The 17,699-nt window shown below is 40.1% G+C and overlaps 1 protein-coding gene across 1 annotated transcript; it reads left to right on the top strand.

Annotated features, from left to right (window-relative positions):
- Positions 1 to 2,689: 2,689 nt before the first annotated feature.
- Positions 2,690 to 17,613, top strand: LOC118820921 (potassium voltage-gated channel subfamily A member 7). Its single transcript, XM_036589260.1, has 6 exons — positions 2,690 to 2,910; positions 3,974 to 4,067; positions 4,819 to 5,340; positions 9,125 to 9,331; positions 14,442 to 14,783; positions 15,652 to 17,613. Exons 3-6 carry the CDS (start codon positions 4,849 to 4,851, stop codon positions 16,234 to 16,236), a joined length of 1,626 nt encoding a protein of 541 aa, XP_036445153.1. The 5' UTR covers positions 2,690 to 2,910; positions 3,974 to 4,067; positions 4,819 to 4,848; the 3' UTR covers positions 16,237 to 17,613.
- The last annotated feature ends 86 nt before the right edge of the window (positions 17,614 to 17,699 follow it).

Genomic DNA, 17,699 nt, shown 5'->3' with positions numbered 1-17,699 from the left:
ATAAAAATCATTCTTCTATAAACAGGCATTACTCAGCGATGTGATTTGTGCCTTTATGATTAAAACCATAACTGATAATGAGAAAGATCAATATATTAATAGGTCAACATATAGATTATTATACATCTCTGCCTTTTCTTAGAGTTTTTACTATAGATCTATACTGTGTAGATCTATTATGTATATTATAATAATAATAATAATAATAATAATAATGAATTAATAGTCAATACTGAATAATTCATAGTAGATATAAATAATTCATAATGGACACTAAATAATTCATAGCAGATACTGAATAATTTATAGTAGATAATGAATAATTCATAGCAATTACTGAATAAATTATACTAGATACTGAATAAATTATAGTGGATATTGAATAATTCATAGTAGATACTGAATAATTCATAGCAGTTACTGAATAAATTATACTAGATACTGAATAAATTATAGTGGATACTGAATAATTCATAGCAGTTACTGAATAAATTATACTAGACACTGAATAAATTATAGTAGATACTGAATTATTAATAGTACTTACTTAATGCTTCTTTATCAATAATGAATCATTTATAGTGGTTACTAAATAATTCTTAGAAGATACTGAAGCTATTAAGCATTAGCTAGAACTGAAATAAACAAGAGTTTCATAATATGTCTCCTGTTTCCTGATGGTCCTGAGTACCTAAAACCACATCAAGTCAGATGGCTGATGGCCCTGGGGTCACCTGTGTTTGGTTGGTCAGTGTTTACTCAAATTTGATGGTTTTGTATGAAAGTATGATTAATGATCAATAATTGTGGTGCGGGGTAAAGTGTAGTGATCTTAAAGAGGGTCAGGATGACTGTAGATTAGAGTTGGAGCTACATGCAGGTCTAACAGGCCATCTAGTGTTCATTATATACAGTAAATGAAGTATTAGTGTAGACACTACATAAGAATAAGCAACAGACAGGGGGAAACTCATGCATGTGTTATTGGTAACTGTATTAACATCTTGGCCAGACAACAAGTCTTGGAAAAAGAACTTCACAGTAACAATATTCATTTGCATCCACGTTTACATTTATGGCACTTGGCAAAACTGTTTATGCAGATGGTATTACTGTAGTGCTTTGTTGTTTACTTGGACACCTTTTCTTCTGATGCTGCATTTAGACCAGCGACTAAAGATACCATCAATCTACATGAGTTTGGTTTGGAAGTGTTTTGCTTGTAAAAGCAACGACATTCAGATAAATGTAAATATACACCGATCAGGCATAACATTATGACCACCTCCTTGTTTCTGCGCTCATTGTCCATTTTATCAGCTCCACTTATTATAAAGGTGCACTTTGTAGTTCTACAGTTACAGACTGTAGTCCATCTGTTTCTCTGCATATTTTGTTAGCCCCCTTTTACCCTGTTCTTCAGTGGTCAGGACCCCCATGGACCCTCACAGAGCAAGTACTATTTGGGTGGTGGATCATTCTCAGCATTGCAGTAACACTGACATGGTGGTGGTGTGTTACTGTGTGTTGTGCTGGTGCGAGTGGATCAGACACAGCAGTGCTGCTGCAGTTTTTAAACACTGTGTCCACTCACTGCCCACTCTATTAGACACTCCTACCTTGTCAGTCCACCTTGTAGATGTAAAGTCAGAGGCGATAGCTCATCTGCTGCTGCACAGTTTGTGTTGGCCATCCTCTAGTCCTTCATCAGTGGTCACAGGACGCTGTTGGCTGGATATTTTTGGTTGGTGGACTATTCTCAGTCCAGCAGCGACACTGAGTTGTTTAAAAACTCCAGCAGCCCTGCTGTGTCTGATCCACTCAGACCAGCACAACACACACTAACACAACACCACCACATCAGTGTTACTGCAGTGCTGAGAATGACCCACCACCCAAATAGTACCTGCTCTGTGAGGGTCCATGGGGGTCCTGACCACTGAAGAACCGGGTAAAAGGGGGCTAACAAAGTATGCAGAGAAACAGATGGACTACAGTCTGTAATTGTAGAACTACAAAGTGCACCTATATAGTAAGTGGAGCTGATAAAATGGACAATGCGCGTAGAAACAAGGAGGTGGTCAGAATGTTATGCCTGATTGGTGTACAGTGCTGAAGACAGAGAACACAGTCAAACAAAATCACTTTTCAGAAGATATCGCTGAGGTGACTAGATATAATTCTGATATGATTCTTATAAGATAATCTACCTGTATGAGGAAGGAGTAAGTCAAAGAATCATCAAAAAATGTTAATAAAATGATTAAGAGCTACAGAGAAAATGGGGCTCCTAACAGCCACCTGGAAGACCTGGTAGACACTAAATCTGCCCCCATTGGATAAACAGCACTTAAAGCTTTCATCTTTGAGAGAGAAAAAATATATCAATATCAATGGAGAACAGGAATAGATTTTGATACAAAAATTAAAAAAAGAGAGAGAAAAAAAACAATAATAGCAACATAAAGAAGAAGTGGCAGAAGAAGAAACTGAACAGACAGCAGAAGTAAGACAGTGGTGACATTCTAATTTAGGCAGGGTGTACTGGAACCTCCTGAGGTAGTGTGTTGTGGGAGTGTGTGTGTGGTGGTGGTGGTGGTGGGGGGTGATGGTAGCTGGATTGAATTTCGGCATGACAGCATTCCCAACTCTGCCTGAGTGAAGAGGCAGCAGAGACGAGAGACGGGGGGCCACTGACCTACAAACAGCTTTAAGGGTCCCACTGCGGCGAGACAACGCCTCCTGCTGGACACACATGTCAGACGGGCACAGGGAACCACACACACACACACGCACAGACAGACAGTTCATGGTGTTGTGGAGGTCGTCAAGAAAACAGTGGCGGTCTCAGAGGAATCAGCCAAGACCTACAGTAGGTGACCGACACAAGTGTGAAGAAGCGTTTCACAAGTAAGCGACACACACACACACAAACACACACAGACTTAATAAGCAGAGTGTTGTGAGTTTTGTCATCGTCTGGGAAAATGTTCTAACTGCATTTGACAGTAAAATAACTTAAACTTAATTTCATCAGTGCAAATCAAGCCTGACTAACCACTTGATATTTAAATTCATATTAAATATGAAGAGGGACACTCAGCGGAGATTCTAAGTGAAAATGCACTACAAACTGGCCTTTAGAGCATCTCTGCTAACATTTGGGTGATTTTTAGGATACAGACCATAGAGCAGTGAAGTGCTTACTATATCAGCCGCCGTAGATCACTGCTTATGATAGATGTGCGTCTAGTTACCGCATGCATTATTTGCAGATTATAGAACGGTAAACAAATTAATGCATCATCTGATACTGAAAATAAACAATTTCTGTTCAAATTTATGACAAATTCTAAAACGCGTTTTTTTTTGTTTGTATGTAAACAAATGACAGATGACTTAATGGAATAAATATATATAATAAAAGTCTATGTTACCCATAATTTTGTGTGTATTTGATTTTGTGGAAAGGTACACACATTAGTTGTTACTGTAGTTACTGAATAATTCATAGTAGATGTTGAATAACAGTGTTTAATAAAGTATAGTAGTTCACAAATAATATATAGTAAGTACTGACAACTTCATAATAGATATTTAATGATTCATATTATTTACTAAATAATTTATAGTAGTTTATGAATGATTTATAATAGAGTAACAAACAATTCACAGTAGATTCCGAACAATTTACAGTAGTTACTGAATACTTACTTGAAATTACTAAAAAAATCGTCTTGAGATTAAAAATGTAACAACAAGCCTGCAGTTTAGGGGATTTAAAGTGCTAATAGGGAAACAGAGGAACGGACAGGATAATGTTTGCTCAATAACAGCAGCTCCTGAAGGCCATGCTGTGTGTTGATTTCGCGGTGAATAAATTCAGAGCTAATCCTGGGGCAGCATTAAGTCAGCCCTCCGCTCCGTACGGCTTGTGCTCAAGTGACACGATGGTATTTCTGCTCCACGACAGGGGAACCGAGCTGTCCAAAGAGCAGAGAGGTGCTCCACAGCAGGATTTCGGACAACTTAAGCCCTTAAACCAAGATTTTCCTACAGAGGGAGAGGTAAGAGACATTTCTATTGGGATTAACCCAGAAAAGTCACCCAGAAGAGTTATTACTTTTATTTTGCTGCACTATTTAAGTGTACAGTAGTTCTTCACTTTGTAACTGCTATTGCTGCACTTTTCCTACTGCATCTGTACGTTTAATTACATAATTATATAATAAATTGCAGTTAGATATGCAATGAATTGCATCAGGTTAGACAGGTTTGAGCCTGGACCTCACACCTTTTCCGTTTCTTTAATTAATTATAATACAATATCTCTTCTACTAACAAACACAAACATGGTTTGGATTGAAAATCTGCATTTTCTGAAATAAAAATTATTTCATGTCATTGTTCATGTTTAGCCCAGATAAGATCAGATCATATGCTGTCCCTCAATCGTCCATCAAAATGTAAGGACTTTTGCCCCGCCTCTAAAACGTCCTGCGACTTTTAATGATGTCACTGTGCACCAGAATGTGGGGCAAAATAATATTAACCAATAATATCATGCTTCCCTCCCCCTCCCACCACTCCCCACCTATCAGCGAGCTCAGAGACCCTCCCTGAAACCGTATACGACACAGTACAATACAAATTATGATTTCACGTTAATCTATAGTTGAACATATAATGGGGAACTGAGGGTGGTTAACATATGTTTTAATGAACGACACTTTAATGCTTTTAATCATTGACCAACAAGCAAACAAAGAAGCAAAGAAAACTAACTGAGAAACCTTGTTTGGTGAAATTTCCCCCTAGAGCAGCAGAAAAGCCCCGTAGGCCGCAGAGATGGACAGCCAGAGAAAAGCTGGAGGAGAAGGAGGAGGAGGAGAGAGGAGACAGACGGAGGAGGAGGAGGCCGGAGAGAGTGATAAGAGGAGTAAAGAGCAGCGGAACAAGGCGGAGAAGGGTGAGAAGGAGAAGGGAGAGAAGGAGAGAGGGAAGAGAGAGAGCAGGAGGTCAGGCTCTCAGTACAGAGGAGGCTGGGCATTGACCGAGCGTCTGGCCATCAACGTGTCCGGCATGCGGTACGAGACTCAGCTGCGCACGCTGGCCCAGTTCCCCGACTCCCTGCTGGGTGACCCGCACCGACGCCTGCGCTACTTCGACCCGCTCCGGAACGAGCTCTTTCTGGACCGAAACCGCTTCTGCTTCGACGCCATCCTCTACTTCTACCAGTCCGGCGGACGCCTGCGCCGGCCAGCCAACGTACCGCTGGACGTCTTCATGGACGAGCTGCGCTTCTACGAGCTGGGCGATGACATCATGGCCCGCTTCAAGGTACGGCTGTTTGCATTTGTATTGTTTTTAAATGGAGCTGGAAGTGGGAGTGGCTTAAACTGGAAACTGGGTATATTATTACTTATGTGAAGTCATTAAAGTACTTGTTTATTAAACAAAATCAAACATGGGTCATTCCATGCCATTTCCATATTTCTATAGATTTCCATAGAAAAATTCAAGTAAAAACTTCAATTTAACTCATGCAGCCGCGCAAAATTACACGTTCCAATTAGTTTTTTAGTTATGATTTTTTAGGTTTGCCCTATTAGGCTCTAAATTGCATCTTAAATGTTCAGCTCCATACAGAATGACTGAACTGCGACGAAACATTAACTGCATATAAATACAACAACAATAATATATCACTTTAATTTAATATAGGATCCCTGAATTTCTAGCAAATCTACAAACGCTCAGTTCTGCATGCAACATTTGAAGCTTTATCATGAGTTCAAGACAGCTTATGAACTACGAATCCATTTTTAAGATGCTTTTTGACCTATAATTTCTCAATAATCCAATTTTCTTCAAACTTTCTCCTGAATAAAAATAAGCCATGTCTAAATAACATATAAAATTTACAGATGGTCTGACTTCCTAATGGCTTAATCATTTTTTATGAGATATTTGACTAACAAACAGATGGTAAAACTACAAATAAAGAAACACTGAAGTCCAAAGATTATTACATATAGATCTTTACAGACAGGAAGGCTGCATACTCTTTTGAGAGGTAATAATTTTCGTCTTAAATGGGTGTGAGGTGTTAGAAAGCATGTACATTCACATTTTTTGGCTTTAACAAAAAAAAATATCATATTTATTCCTGCACACTTAGTTTTAAACATAAGAATGTGACTGTTTAAAAAGAGCCAGTATGCAATCAAAATGTGTGGAGCTGAAGAAGAAACTGAAGGAAATACACAACATGATGTTAGAAAACAGTGGGAAATCGTAAGAAATAAGGAGAATTAAAGACTTTATTAAAAAAATATTATAAGCTTTTTTAAAAATACAGTCTAAATGTTCAAAATGTAACAAAATATCTTTACAGCCCAAGATTCTTCTAAGATTCGCAGCTTGTTTATATGACTCCTTTTGCCATACAACACATTATAGGCTGTTTTCTATAGGCCTACATTCTACTTAATGTTCCATAATTAGGCAGGTTTATGAAAAACATGTACAGCAGGTTAATATTAATATATTAGTATTGGCCTCTTTTCCACTGCAGGGCCGAACGGTTCTGAGCATGGAGATTCAGTGGTGTTTCCACACGGAACGCTTAAAAACCGGGCCCAGGATGTCTTTTTTGGCAAGATTAGCTATCCGTGCTTGGGGCCACAGAACCATTCTGTGGGATGCCGTACCGACGTAGCTATTTGCTGTATCATGCCACTGCAGTGTGGACTCGATTCTAGCAAACCGGTGATTAAAAACACCAGTTAACATGATAAAGACTCATATCTGAGAACACAGATTCGAATGACTGGTGTTGAAGTGACAGAAAGATAAAAAAAAGAATTGCTCTGTCCTGCCGGGTGATGCTAATGCTAATGTAGCTAGTTATCCAGCTACAGGTAAAACCCACCGCAGTACAGGCTGTTTCAGTAACAGGTGCTCAAATAACCCCCATCTAGAGGACTAAGATGATAAGAGCACACCGAGAGACTGACAGATGCAATCAAACGTGTTTTGTGGTGGGTGGTGTGTGCATGGCTATTAGCATGTTAGCAGTTAGCCACTTGTGTAGTTTTCTTGGGTATTTCCTGGTTCTGATTTAGTGGTACAAGAGATGGAAAAGAAACCGTAACTAGTCTCACGAGTCCAGACCAGTGCAGAACAGCCCAGTATGGCCCTGAGAATCATTTGGCTCGATAGTGGAAAAGCAGCCACTGTCATGTCGAACTGTCCCACAAAAACAGCTACGCTGTCCTGCAAATGACCTGTTCTGATCTAGTCACTCTCTCACCAATGGGGAGAGAGTAAAAGTGTGTATTTGTATAGAACCACACAACCAGAACAGACTGCAGGGTAGAAATCACAATTTAGAACTGCTAACAAAAATTTCAAAGAAATCCTGTTAACAAATTCAGAAACACTGCAAATGTGTAGACACGATGCTAAATATATGCAGCAAGTAAGATGTGCCGCTTCACAGCTTCTATCGCTGTGCTGAGTGACATCTAACTGCAGACCTGCATCCCCCAGGCTGGACAAACTGCCTCTGCTTTGGGCAAAAGACACAACACACTAAATAGATAAAGAAAATGATTCTATATAGAACCATCTACAACACATTCTCCATCAGTCTGAAGAACACTTTCACAGTGCGAAAGAACCCCTTAATCATGCAAAGGGTTCTTTTAGTGTTTATGTTTCGATATAGATTAATTTTCTTTACTAAAGAACCCTTTAAGAACCATTTTTTAAGAGTGTAGGTAGCTATCTAGCTAAAGTTTTGATGAAGTAGCTAATCAACACTAACATTAATGTTAGGTGAAAGCTTATTAGCAAAAATGAGAAACTATGCTGCACATCTATAACTATGTGTAAAATTATTAACTAGCTCATGTAGTTATTGAAGCTTAACCCTAAAGCTAACCTAACAAGCCCTAACCCAGGGTTCAGCAGCATGTGGCTGTTTTACTGCCCTGTTGCGGCTCCACAGCAGAATCAGTTTTTTAGGTAAAAATAAAATAATCCTCCTTTACAGTAAAATAAAGCTCTGCTGATCGTTCAACACAGTTTAACAATAAATGGTCTTAAACGCTGGAGTTAATGTAGAACTGCTAATTTACCCTTTAACCCTGAAGACTGGCGTGCAGACTGCTGGTCACCATAGCAACACAGACAACACTCTCGCAATCTCGCTAACGAAAATGACGAATGGACTTGTTTGCATTTATAATCACTCCAGCTGGTTTCCGGATACGTTTCATGTGCAAAGAGAAACTGTCAAACACTGAAAAGTCACAAAACTGAAGTCAGCTTCTCATTCGCCAGCCTCTTGTTCGAATTTTCCTGTTCTACCTGAAAAAAGATGCAGCAGTAACATTCTGGCGCCTCAGGTACCATTTAAGGTGGAACGGGAAAATACAAACAAGAAGCTGGTGAATGAGAAGCGACTTCAGCCTCGGGGAAAAAAATGAACGTTCAGAGACATTTTACTAGACTCTGTTCTACTTTTGTGGAAAAGTTTCCTGCCGGAGATGTGAGAAAAGCAGCTATAGCTGAGCTGAAGCTTAAAGCAGAGCAAAATAAGTCTGGATTTTCATTTATAGCCAAGATGGTAAAATGTGGCTTCAATAAATAGACAAAAAACATTGCTAATCTTCATCTTTTTATGAAGGAGTAATCCACATTTGCCCAAGCAGGGGCTTTCTCAATAGTCTAGGGTTTTACATTACTGGACTGCTGGGCTACAAGTCAGTTTTGGGAATAAAAACCCGCATCAAAATATTTGGAAGGAGCAAATAAATAACACATTAATTGAGCCTCTCTGAATAGCGTAGTGTGGATTTAGGTATTATGTGAAATTGGGTAATAGTTGACATTTAAAGAAATGCTCATTTATTCCAATTCCAGTTGATGTTTACTAGTTTATTCTTTCTGAATGAGTAAAAAGAAAAACTATGAATGTTTTCTTTTCTTAGTAAATAGAATGAAAAGCCCTGACAGGTGTTTCTTAAAATACCTGAATGCCTGAATTAAACTCCTTGGCTTCTAAATCAAACATCCATTAATCTTTCACAATACTGGTGAACACCCTTACTTCCAGGAGGACGAGGGTTTCCCTAAGGAGGAGCCGCGACCGCTGCCGGAGAACGAGCTCCAGAGGAAGCTGTGGATGCTGTTTGAGCACCCGGAGTCATCAGGAGGAGCACGCATCATCGCCATCATCAGCGTGATGGTCATCGTAGTGTCCATTCTCATCTTCTGTCTGGAGACACTGCCAGACTTCAGGAACGAGAGAGAGCTGAGAGAGGTGAGGAGAGAGGATGAAAGAGACGTGAAAAGAAAGAAGAAGAGAAAGATTAAGACGGTTAAAGCATGCTACTGTAGATACAGACATTAAAAAACAAAATAAAATTTGTCAGGCAAAACTAATAGTTCTGCCCACTGATGACAACAACAACAACAACAACAATAATAACAATAATAATAAACTTGATCTAATTAGCATCTTTTATATATTAAAATGCAGCTGAATGACAGAGAAAGAAACCAGCATAACAGAAAAAACAACAAATAGGGGAACCGAACAAGGAGGGAAAAAACAGTTTAACAAAATATGTAATTACATATAAAACAGTAATAATGAAATGAGTAAAACAAGAAATTTTAGCCCAAATGTATCCCATCAACCAAGACATGTTTGGTGTCTGAAGTTTGTTTCTTTAGCTTCACACTGGAGCTACGAGGCTAATGCAGCTAACAAGTTAGAAACAAAAAAGTTTATACTCCACCATTTAGCATGGTGCTAACTTCTCGCCTAAATCATGACACATTCAGCTCAAACTGTGTGGAGTTGTTCAGTATCTCTAATAGACTTGATTATGTTGTTTTTAGACACCGTATAACAGGCCAAACCAAACATGTCTTGGCTGATCGACTATATTTGGTTGGAAAATCTGGCAAAATTTTCATGGAACTATTGATTTAACCCTTGTGTGGTGTTGATGTGTTTGTTACTCAGTGGTCTGCTGGACCCACCACATTATTGTTTTATAAATCAATACAGCCATAACAATTTATGTAAAAATACCAGATGTTTAAAATATCACAAGTGTCCAGCGTAGGGTTCTCCTTTAGCAGCTGTAGCCAGTCAGCAGCCTGTCCATGTTGTCCACCTTCACACACACACACACACACACACACACACACACACACACACAGACACACACACACTAACAGCAGGTCGTGTAGGAGGAGAACAGAGCGAAGGACACAGCACCTCCACACTTTTACTCTCCGCAGGTTCACCCAACCACATGTGTAATATAAATGTGTGGGGGGTGAACAGAGTGAAGACACTGAAAATGGGTTATTTCATATGTTCTTCACAGAAAATGAGTAAAGGACAAGAATCTGAGGTTCAAATAATAATAAATCACATCATTTTTCTTTTGGTGAACATTGGAAACGGGTCCCACAGACCTGAACACCACACAAGGGTTAAGTAACCACACATACAGTACAGTAAGAGTCCAAAACAGTGGGCCAAAACAGCAAGAGCCAAAAAACAAGTCCGTGTGTGGGCAGGTGACCGAGAGAGAAGGAGAGGGGTGGGTGATACAGAGAGAGACAGATAACGAGAGAGAGAGAAAGAGAGAGAGAGGTTAAGACTGAGATTATTTTGGACTAGTCGTTAAACCTGATCCAGATCAGAGGAGGGGAGGGATGAGAATGAGAGCGGGAAAACAGACAACTGAACAGCAGAGGGTATCCGGTGGGGGTGGGTTATTTCTTGTTATTCCTACTACTAGTATTTTTATTAGCCATGGTATTTATTTTTAGATTCTCGTTTACTGTTATTTCTAATGCTATTATTTTGTTGTAATTTCAGAAACTGTAGAACAGACTCAGTTTATATCACAATACCTACATTTATAGCCCATTATTCATTCAACCTAACGAGAAACTGTAGAACAGATTGAGTTCATATCACAATCCCTACATTTAGAGCCGGTTATTCATTCAGCCTAACGAGAAACTGTAGAACACACTCAGTTTATATCACAATACCTACATTTAATTTAATTTAATTTGGCAAAACTGCATGTAAAAAATCAAACCAGTATACTGAATCCAAACTGAGAGAGAGAGAGAGAGAGAGAGAGAGAGAGAGAGAGAGGGGTGGGGAGTGTGCTGTGCTGTATCAGATTAGTTTCCCATTTGCTGTCCAAAAGCCTGATCACCACTCACTACACCCTAAAGCTCCACCTGTGCTACTGGGTAGACCGGACAGATATTGATGAGGAGTGAAATAAAGAGCTAGAGGGAGCAAGAGCGAGAGACAGAGACAGTGAGAGAGAGTGAGAGAGAGGCTCAGTCTCGTGTTACATCTTAGAGATCTAAGGTGCTAAATATAGAGGAAGGACGACCCTCAGCTCATCAACACAGAAACCAGAGTGTTCATAAACACACACACACACACTGGAACAGGTACAGCAGAGGATTTTAAAAACACACGATCAATAATCCTAACCAGGCAACCACAAACACATGCTTTCACAGCTACTTGAGAGAGGTTGGACAAGCGTTACAGAACACTGAAACCTTCATTCAGCCTAATGAGAAACTGTAGAACAGACTCAGTTTATATCACAATACCTACATTTAGAGTCGGTTATTCATTCAACCTAACGAGAAACTGTAGAACAGACTCAGTTTATATCACAATACCTACATTTAGAGCCAGTTATTCATTCAACCTAACGAGAAACTGTAGAACAGACTCAGTTTATATCACAATACCTACATTTAGAGTCGGTTATTCATTCAACCTAATGAGAAACTGTAGAACAGACTCAGTTTATATCACAATACCTACATTTAGAGTCGGTTATTCATTCAGCCTAATGAGAAACTGTAGAACAGACTCAGTTTATATCACAATACCTACATTTAGAGCCAGTTATTCCAGAGCCAGATGTTTCAAAATATAAATATATGTATCCACGCTTTACCTCTATTCCAGCTTCCATTCTTTTCAGGAGACTCACTTTCAGTTTCTCAAAGAAATCTGCATCTCATTTAGCTGCTTGTATGAACGGTAGTGTTTGTCTGAAGGTGAACAGAATATCTTTGGGAAGCTTTTATTGGGAGGACACAGCTGTAACTGGTTAGTTTTAGGATTGAAAGGATGGAAGAGTTAAAGTGGGAGTGCACAACAGTAATGAGTAGACAAATTAAACACTGATAAATTTAATATTAACCTTTGTAACGTTGGATTGACGATATAGACACTTGTGTATATCTTTGAAAAAAGATTGATACAAAAAACAAGGTTAAAACTAGACCAGCTCAAAAACCCAGTGGAGAAAAACACAATACATGGGAGCAGATGAAATCATAGTCATAAACAAGTGAGGGTCAAAACCAAGAGATCTAACTAACATGTGAACAAAGCCAATAGGGGAGAATCCGAAAGACGAATTAAGAGAAATAAAGCAAGGCCAAACGGGATAAGCAGTAAAAATGGCTCAGTATGCACTGAAGGAACAGAGGCAATACTTCACAAAGGCTACGTTCACACAGCAGGTAAAAGTGGCGCAAATCTGATTTTCTCACCAAATCCGATTTTTTTGTTTGGCTGTTCACATTATCCTTTAAATGTGATCTGTATGTGACATCAGTCTGAACAGATCAGCTCCTAAACTGAGCCGCATGTGCAAAAAAACTGTTTCAAGTTGTTTCACGCAGCTCATCCAAAGGTAAACAATTGCCAATGAACGCCAGTAGCTCCAAGAGGGTTCAGCTTCATCTTCACCAGCATCACAGGAGCCATCATGAAGCTTCACTGACAGCTGAGCTCATCACCCAGAATGTGTTCCAGCTCGCCGTAAAAAGGGCGCGTTATTCATGTCCCCAGATTCTTTAAACTTTGTTTTCAGACTTTTCCCTGACGCTGCAGCCTCAATCTCCTCCAGCCGCATTCAGCCATTTCTTTCAAAATCTCTTCAAACACAGATCAGTTGCGATAATTTTTTAATACAGAAACGTCAGCCTAATAAATGAGGTCTCTGCAGCGCGAAATGATGGTGAATGTGGAGTTGGATTGACATTAAAGTCGCATGTATTCCTATCTGGCTGTTCAGAGTGAGTTGCATTGCTGCAGATCAGACAAGGATCGGATTTCAGTACCACATATGAAAGCGTCTCAAATCGGAATTGAATATCAGATTCAGTGCATTTATCTGTTCACACTGACACACCTCTGCGTCACACATGGGAGAAAAAAAATAAAATAAAAAAATCGAATTTGGTCCACGTTTACCTGCTGTGTAAACAAAGCCAAAGTAACAGTCAAACAGACAGGCTTAAATACACAGCTCTACAGGTGATGACAATCAGTACTCAGGTGACTTGGATCTACCAGTTGGCTGGTGATTGGTGGATGAAGTCACATGACATACTGAGGGATCTTAGGAGTTGAAGTTCATAGTGAGGTGAAAGTTTGCGAACCAGCAAGCGAGACAAACATAGTGTTGGAAGCTTTTGTGTAATTTTCTGAAAAATGAATATCTTTTACTCAGTGGCCATTTTGACTAGAAATTAAATATTCAAAAAGGTGGTCTCTGACTTTTGCACAGTCTGACTTTTGTTTTTTTTTATTATTTCTTCCATCAAAAAACAGTTCCAGCAGCTTAAAGTAAAGCAACCGTTGTTTTTACTAAGCAACTGGTGGACAGTGGGAAGAAGAAGAAGCCGTTATCAGATCTAACAACGTTAGTCTTAATCAGTCAAACTAATCAGACTGTGTAGTGTTTAGTAACTGAACGCTAAGCCTGGGGTTGAAAGGGTTAAGAACTGGTGATAGACATGAACGAGAAAGGAGCGTGTGCACGTGAAGAACGCTGTCTATGCGTGTGCATGTGTAACACAGAAATGTATCCGTGTGCATGTAAGAGAGAAGCACAGGGCCTTAACAGTTGCTTATGCCTGAGCCGTTAGGGTGATGAGAGACGGATTTCAGACACATGCAAAGAACACAGAGTACCAGTGATATAATAAACCTCTCCTCCTCTCTCCTTTCATCCCCTTCTCCTCAACTCTTTTCTACTCTTTCATCTGCCTTTTCTTTTTCCTCCTATTCTTTCCTTCCCCCTCCTGATCTGCATCTCAGCTTCTCAACCCTTCCCATCACCTCACATTTTTCCCTTTTTTTCTTTCTTCGTCCTCCTTCTTTCTTTCTTCCTTCCTTTTCTTTTTCCTTTCCTCAATTCTTCCCTCCTTTTTTTCTCCCTTTCTCTATCTCTGCTTCATTTTTGTTGTAAAGCTGTCTTTCCCTCTCTCCTGGTTTAACCCGTTCCTCTCTTGTTCTTTCTCCTCCTTTTCCCCCTCTTCCTCCCATTCTGCTCTTTTTCCCCCAGCAACACACACACCACCCCCATCACTCCAACCCCAACTTCACAGTGCCCCATTCGCCGGTCTCCTCAGTCTTCCTGGATCCGTTCTTCATGGTGGAGACCATGTGTATCTTCTGGTTCTCCTTCGAGCTCCTGATGCGCTTCGTCTGCTCTCCCAGCAAGATGCACTTCTTCAAGGACGTCATGAACGTCATTGACTTCTTCGCTATCATTCCTTACTTCGTCACGCTGGGCACAGAGCTGGCCAAGGCCAAAGGAGGAACGCCCACCATGTCTCTGGCCATCGTCAGGGTCATCCGTCTGGTCCGAGTCTTCCGGATCTTCAAGCTGTCGCGTCACTCCAAGGTAGGGAGATGCACCGTCAGCACTTTTGCTATTCAAAAATCAACGTTTTTAACATTTTTAAATCAATGCCCAATAAGTGTGTCACTTGGTCGCTGGTGGTTTTGTAATGTGTTTTGGCTTTTCATGATGGGTTGATATTACAATGCAAATGATCCTAATGGTTTAGCATTTTTCTGGGATTCCAGATGCATCTCATGGTTTTCCAGTGGGATTTAAACGTGTTCTACACTATTGTAACTCAAACGAATTAAGACTGTATTACATAAAACTGAATATATCCTACATATACTGTAAAAATAATTAATTAAACCTAAAAAGAATTATTTCATATGGTAACATGTAAATTAACTAATTTTATTCAACCTAAATAAATACTTCCAATAAATGATTCTTTCAATGTATTTTTTTTTTTTAATTTTAATATAACTATTTTTTTTAGGTTGATCCGACGAGCCAATTTTTTACAGCGTAGTTTGTAGTAGTTGTAGTAGTTGAATTTTGCCTGTGATTTTGTGCATTTCTATAGATGACAGTATGTCATACAGTGTCAAACACCACATAAGCAAGTCTAGCTGGGATTCCTTCCCAACTTGCCATATGAACTGGCAGCTATCAGAGCTTAATTTGTAAATGATGAGGCCTAAAACATCCATCAGATTGATACAGCGGAGGGAAGTCCTGGTACAAACAAATACGACTAATAATGGCTCTTAAGCCTCAACCGTTCTTTCATACGCTGGTTTTCCAAAACTAAATAATCAGTTTCAGTAATTGTAACTCCAGTGTAACACTAAAGAAGCAAACATAAGACACCAAACATGTCAGGATGTCTGTATATGAAAATGACTGTGTGTGATTCTACTCATAGGGCCTGCAGATCCTGGGCCAGACGTTGAAGGCCAGCCTGAGGGAACTGGCCCTGCTCATCTTCTTCCTCTTCATCGGAGTCATCCTGTTCTCCAGCGCCGTCTACTTCGCAGAGGTGGACAGCCAGGACACAGCCTTCACCAGCATCCCCGAGGCCTTCTGGTGGGCCGTGGTCTCCATGACGACGGTCGGCTACGGTGACATGTACCCAGTTACGGTCGGGGGGAAGCTGGTAGGGTCCATGTGTGCCATCGCTGGTGTGCTGACCATTTCACTGCCCGTCCCAGTCATAGTGTCCAACTTCAGCTACTTCTACCACCGCGAGATGGAGTGTGAAGACAGCCAGGAGTACACACACATCAGCACATCATTGTGGGAGAAGGATGAGGACAGTGAAGGAGACGAGGATGGAGAGGGAGAGGGAGAGAGAGAGGGGGAGGAGGGGGACTATGCACCCCTGGACGGAGGTGAGGGGTGCAGGGGCATCTGTGCTCCGCTGAACGGGACGCTACTGGCTGGCCTGTGTGCAGGAGAGCAGAGGAGGGGAAACGTTTTTACACGAGAACCACTGGTCACTCAGGTCTGAAAGAGATAGAAAGAAAAAGAGAGAGAGACATACAAAAGATATGGGATAAAGTGATCACAGGCAGGTGGGGAAAGAGAGAGAAGAGACTAGGGAAAAAAAAAGAGTGGGAAGAAAAGAGAGAGAGAAATTTAAACATAACACAGTTATGCCAATAAAACCTCTTCCTGAGTTGAGAGAGAGAGAGAGATGGTAGAGAGCTGTGACGTGAGGAGTGGGCCGACCTGCCTGGCTGAAGAGTCTCTAAATGCATCTGAAGAACCTGAAGGGAAAAGACAGAAAAAAACTTACTACACAAAGATGGACAAGAGTGTGCAAACCACGCACAACACAAACAGGAACAAGAGGACAAAACAGGAATCATCCAGCCCAGTGGCCTTCCACGAACACAGACACCACTACAGCACATGCAAGAAGATCTTTATATTCTTACATTTATCTACATTTGTGTTACTACTTATCTATTTATTCTATTTTAATAGGTGGAAATTCCACTGATTTTTCAAATTTTCTGCTTAATCATTTAGTTGTAAACTCGGAGTGGTTGTAGTGAAACTTACCAACGTGAACTTCTTTTCAGTGGTGGTGATAGGAACCAGAGGTCACTGTGTCTACAACAAAAATACAGCTATTTTCTTTACTATCCAAAACCACCAGTGAACCTACACATCTTCTGAGTTTATATGTGTAATGCTGCTGACGATAAAACAGTGGTAATATTTTTGGGGGGGGGGTATTGTTTTAACTTACAGGATGCATGTACATCTCCTCAAAACTACTGCAACACAACGTCTCAGGCATCTGGCAACACATTTACAACCATTTCATGTATTAACTTTCTGTCAGGGATCTTGTGAAAAATTAGATGCTTCAGACGTCTGGCTCCTATCATCACCACTGTGAACAACTCTGACTCGACAAGTGTCTCTAGAACAGAAAGTTTCATACCAAACAATTCTGAATGACTTCCAGCTACATTAAATTAGGCAGAAATTTAAAAAAATCAGTGGAATTCCCCTTTAAAGAGTAGCAGTCATTGTCTTAATGTTAGAATCGGTGTGGAGAACATGATAACAGAGCTGGCTGAAAGACTGCAACGGCAGAAACAATCACCCCTGAACTTTACAGGGCGGAAGGTGACCTGAGTCGTTTGCCTGATGTTAGGATGAGAATCAGAAGGAAAGTCTTAAAGAGCTCAGCCAAAAATACAAGAAAACGGGCTTGAATAAGCTAATGTGACATGTACTGTGTGTATGAGTGTGTGTTTTTGTGTATGCGTGTATGTGCGCTTGAATGCCTTTTAGGTTTAAGCGTATTTATTCTAGAAACCAGTGTGACCCTTATTTACAAATGAATGTTTAATAAAAATATTTTCATCAATGAGACTTTCTGTATACATCTCTATTAGATAAACACACACGCACACACAGCTCCATGTATACAGTCTATGTTGCACATTTTACTAT

The sequence above is a fragment of the Colossoma macropomum genome, unplaced genomic scaffold, assembly GCF_904425465.1.
Source record: "Colossoma macropomum unplaced genomic scaffold, Colossoma_macropomum, whole genome shotgun sequence".
Taxonomy (NCBI): domain Eukaryota; kingdom Metazoa; phylum Chordata; class Actinopteri; order Characiformes; family Serrasalmidae; genus Colossoma; species Colossoma macropomum.
The sequence above is the reverse complement of the archived record's forward strand: the minus strand, read 5'-3'. Positions and strand labels throughout refer to the sequence as shown.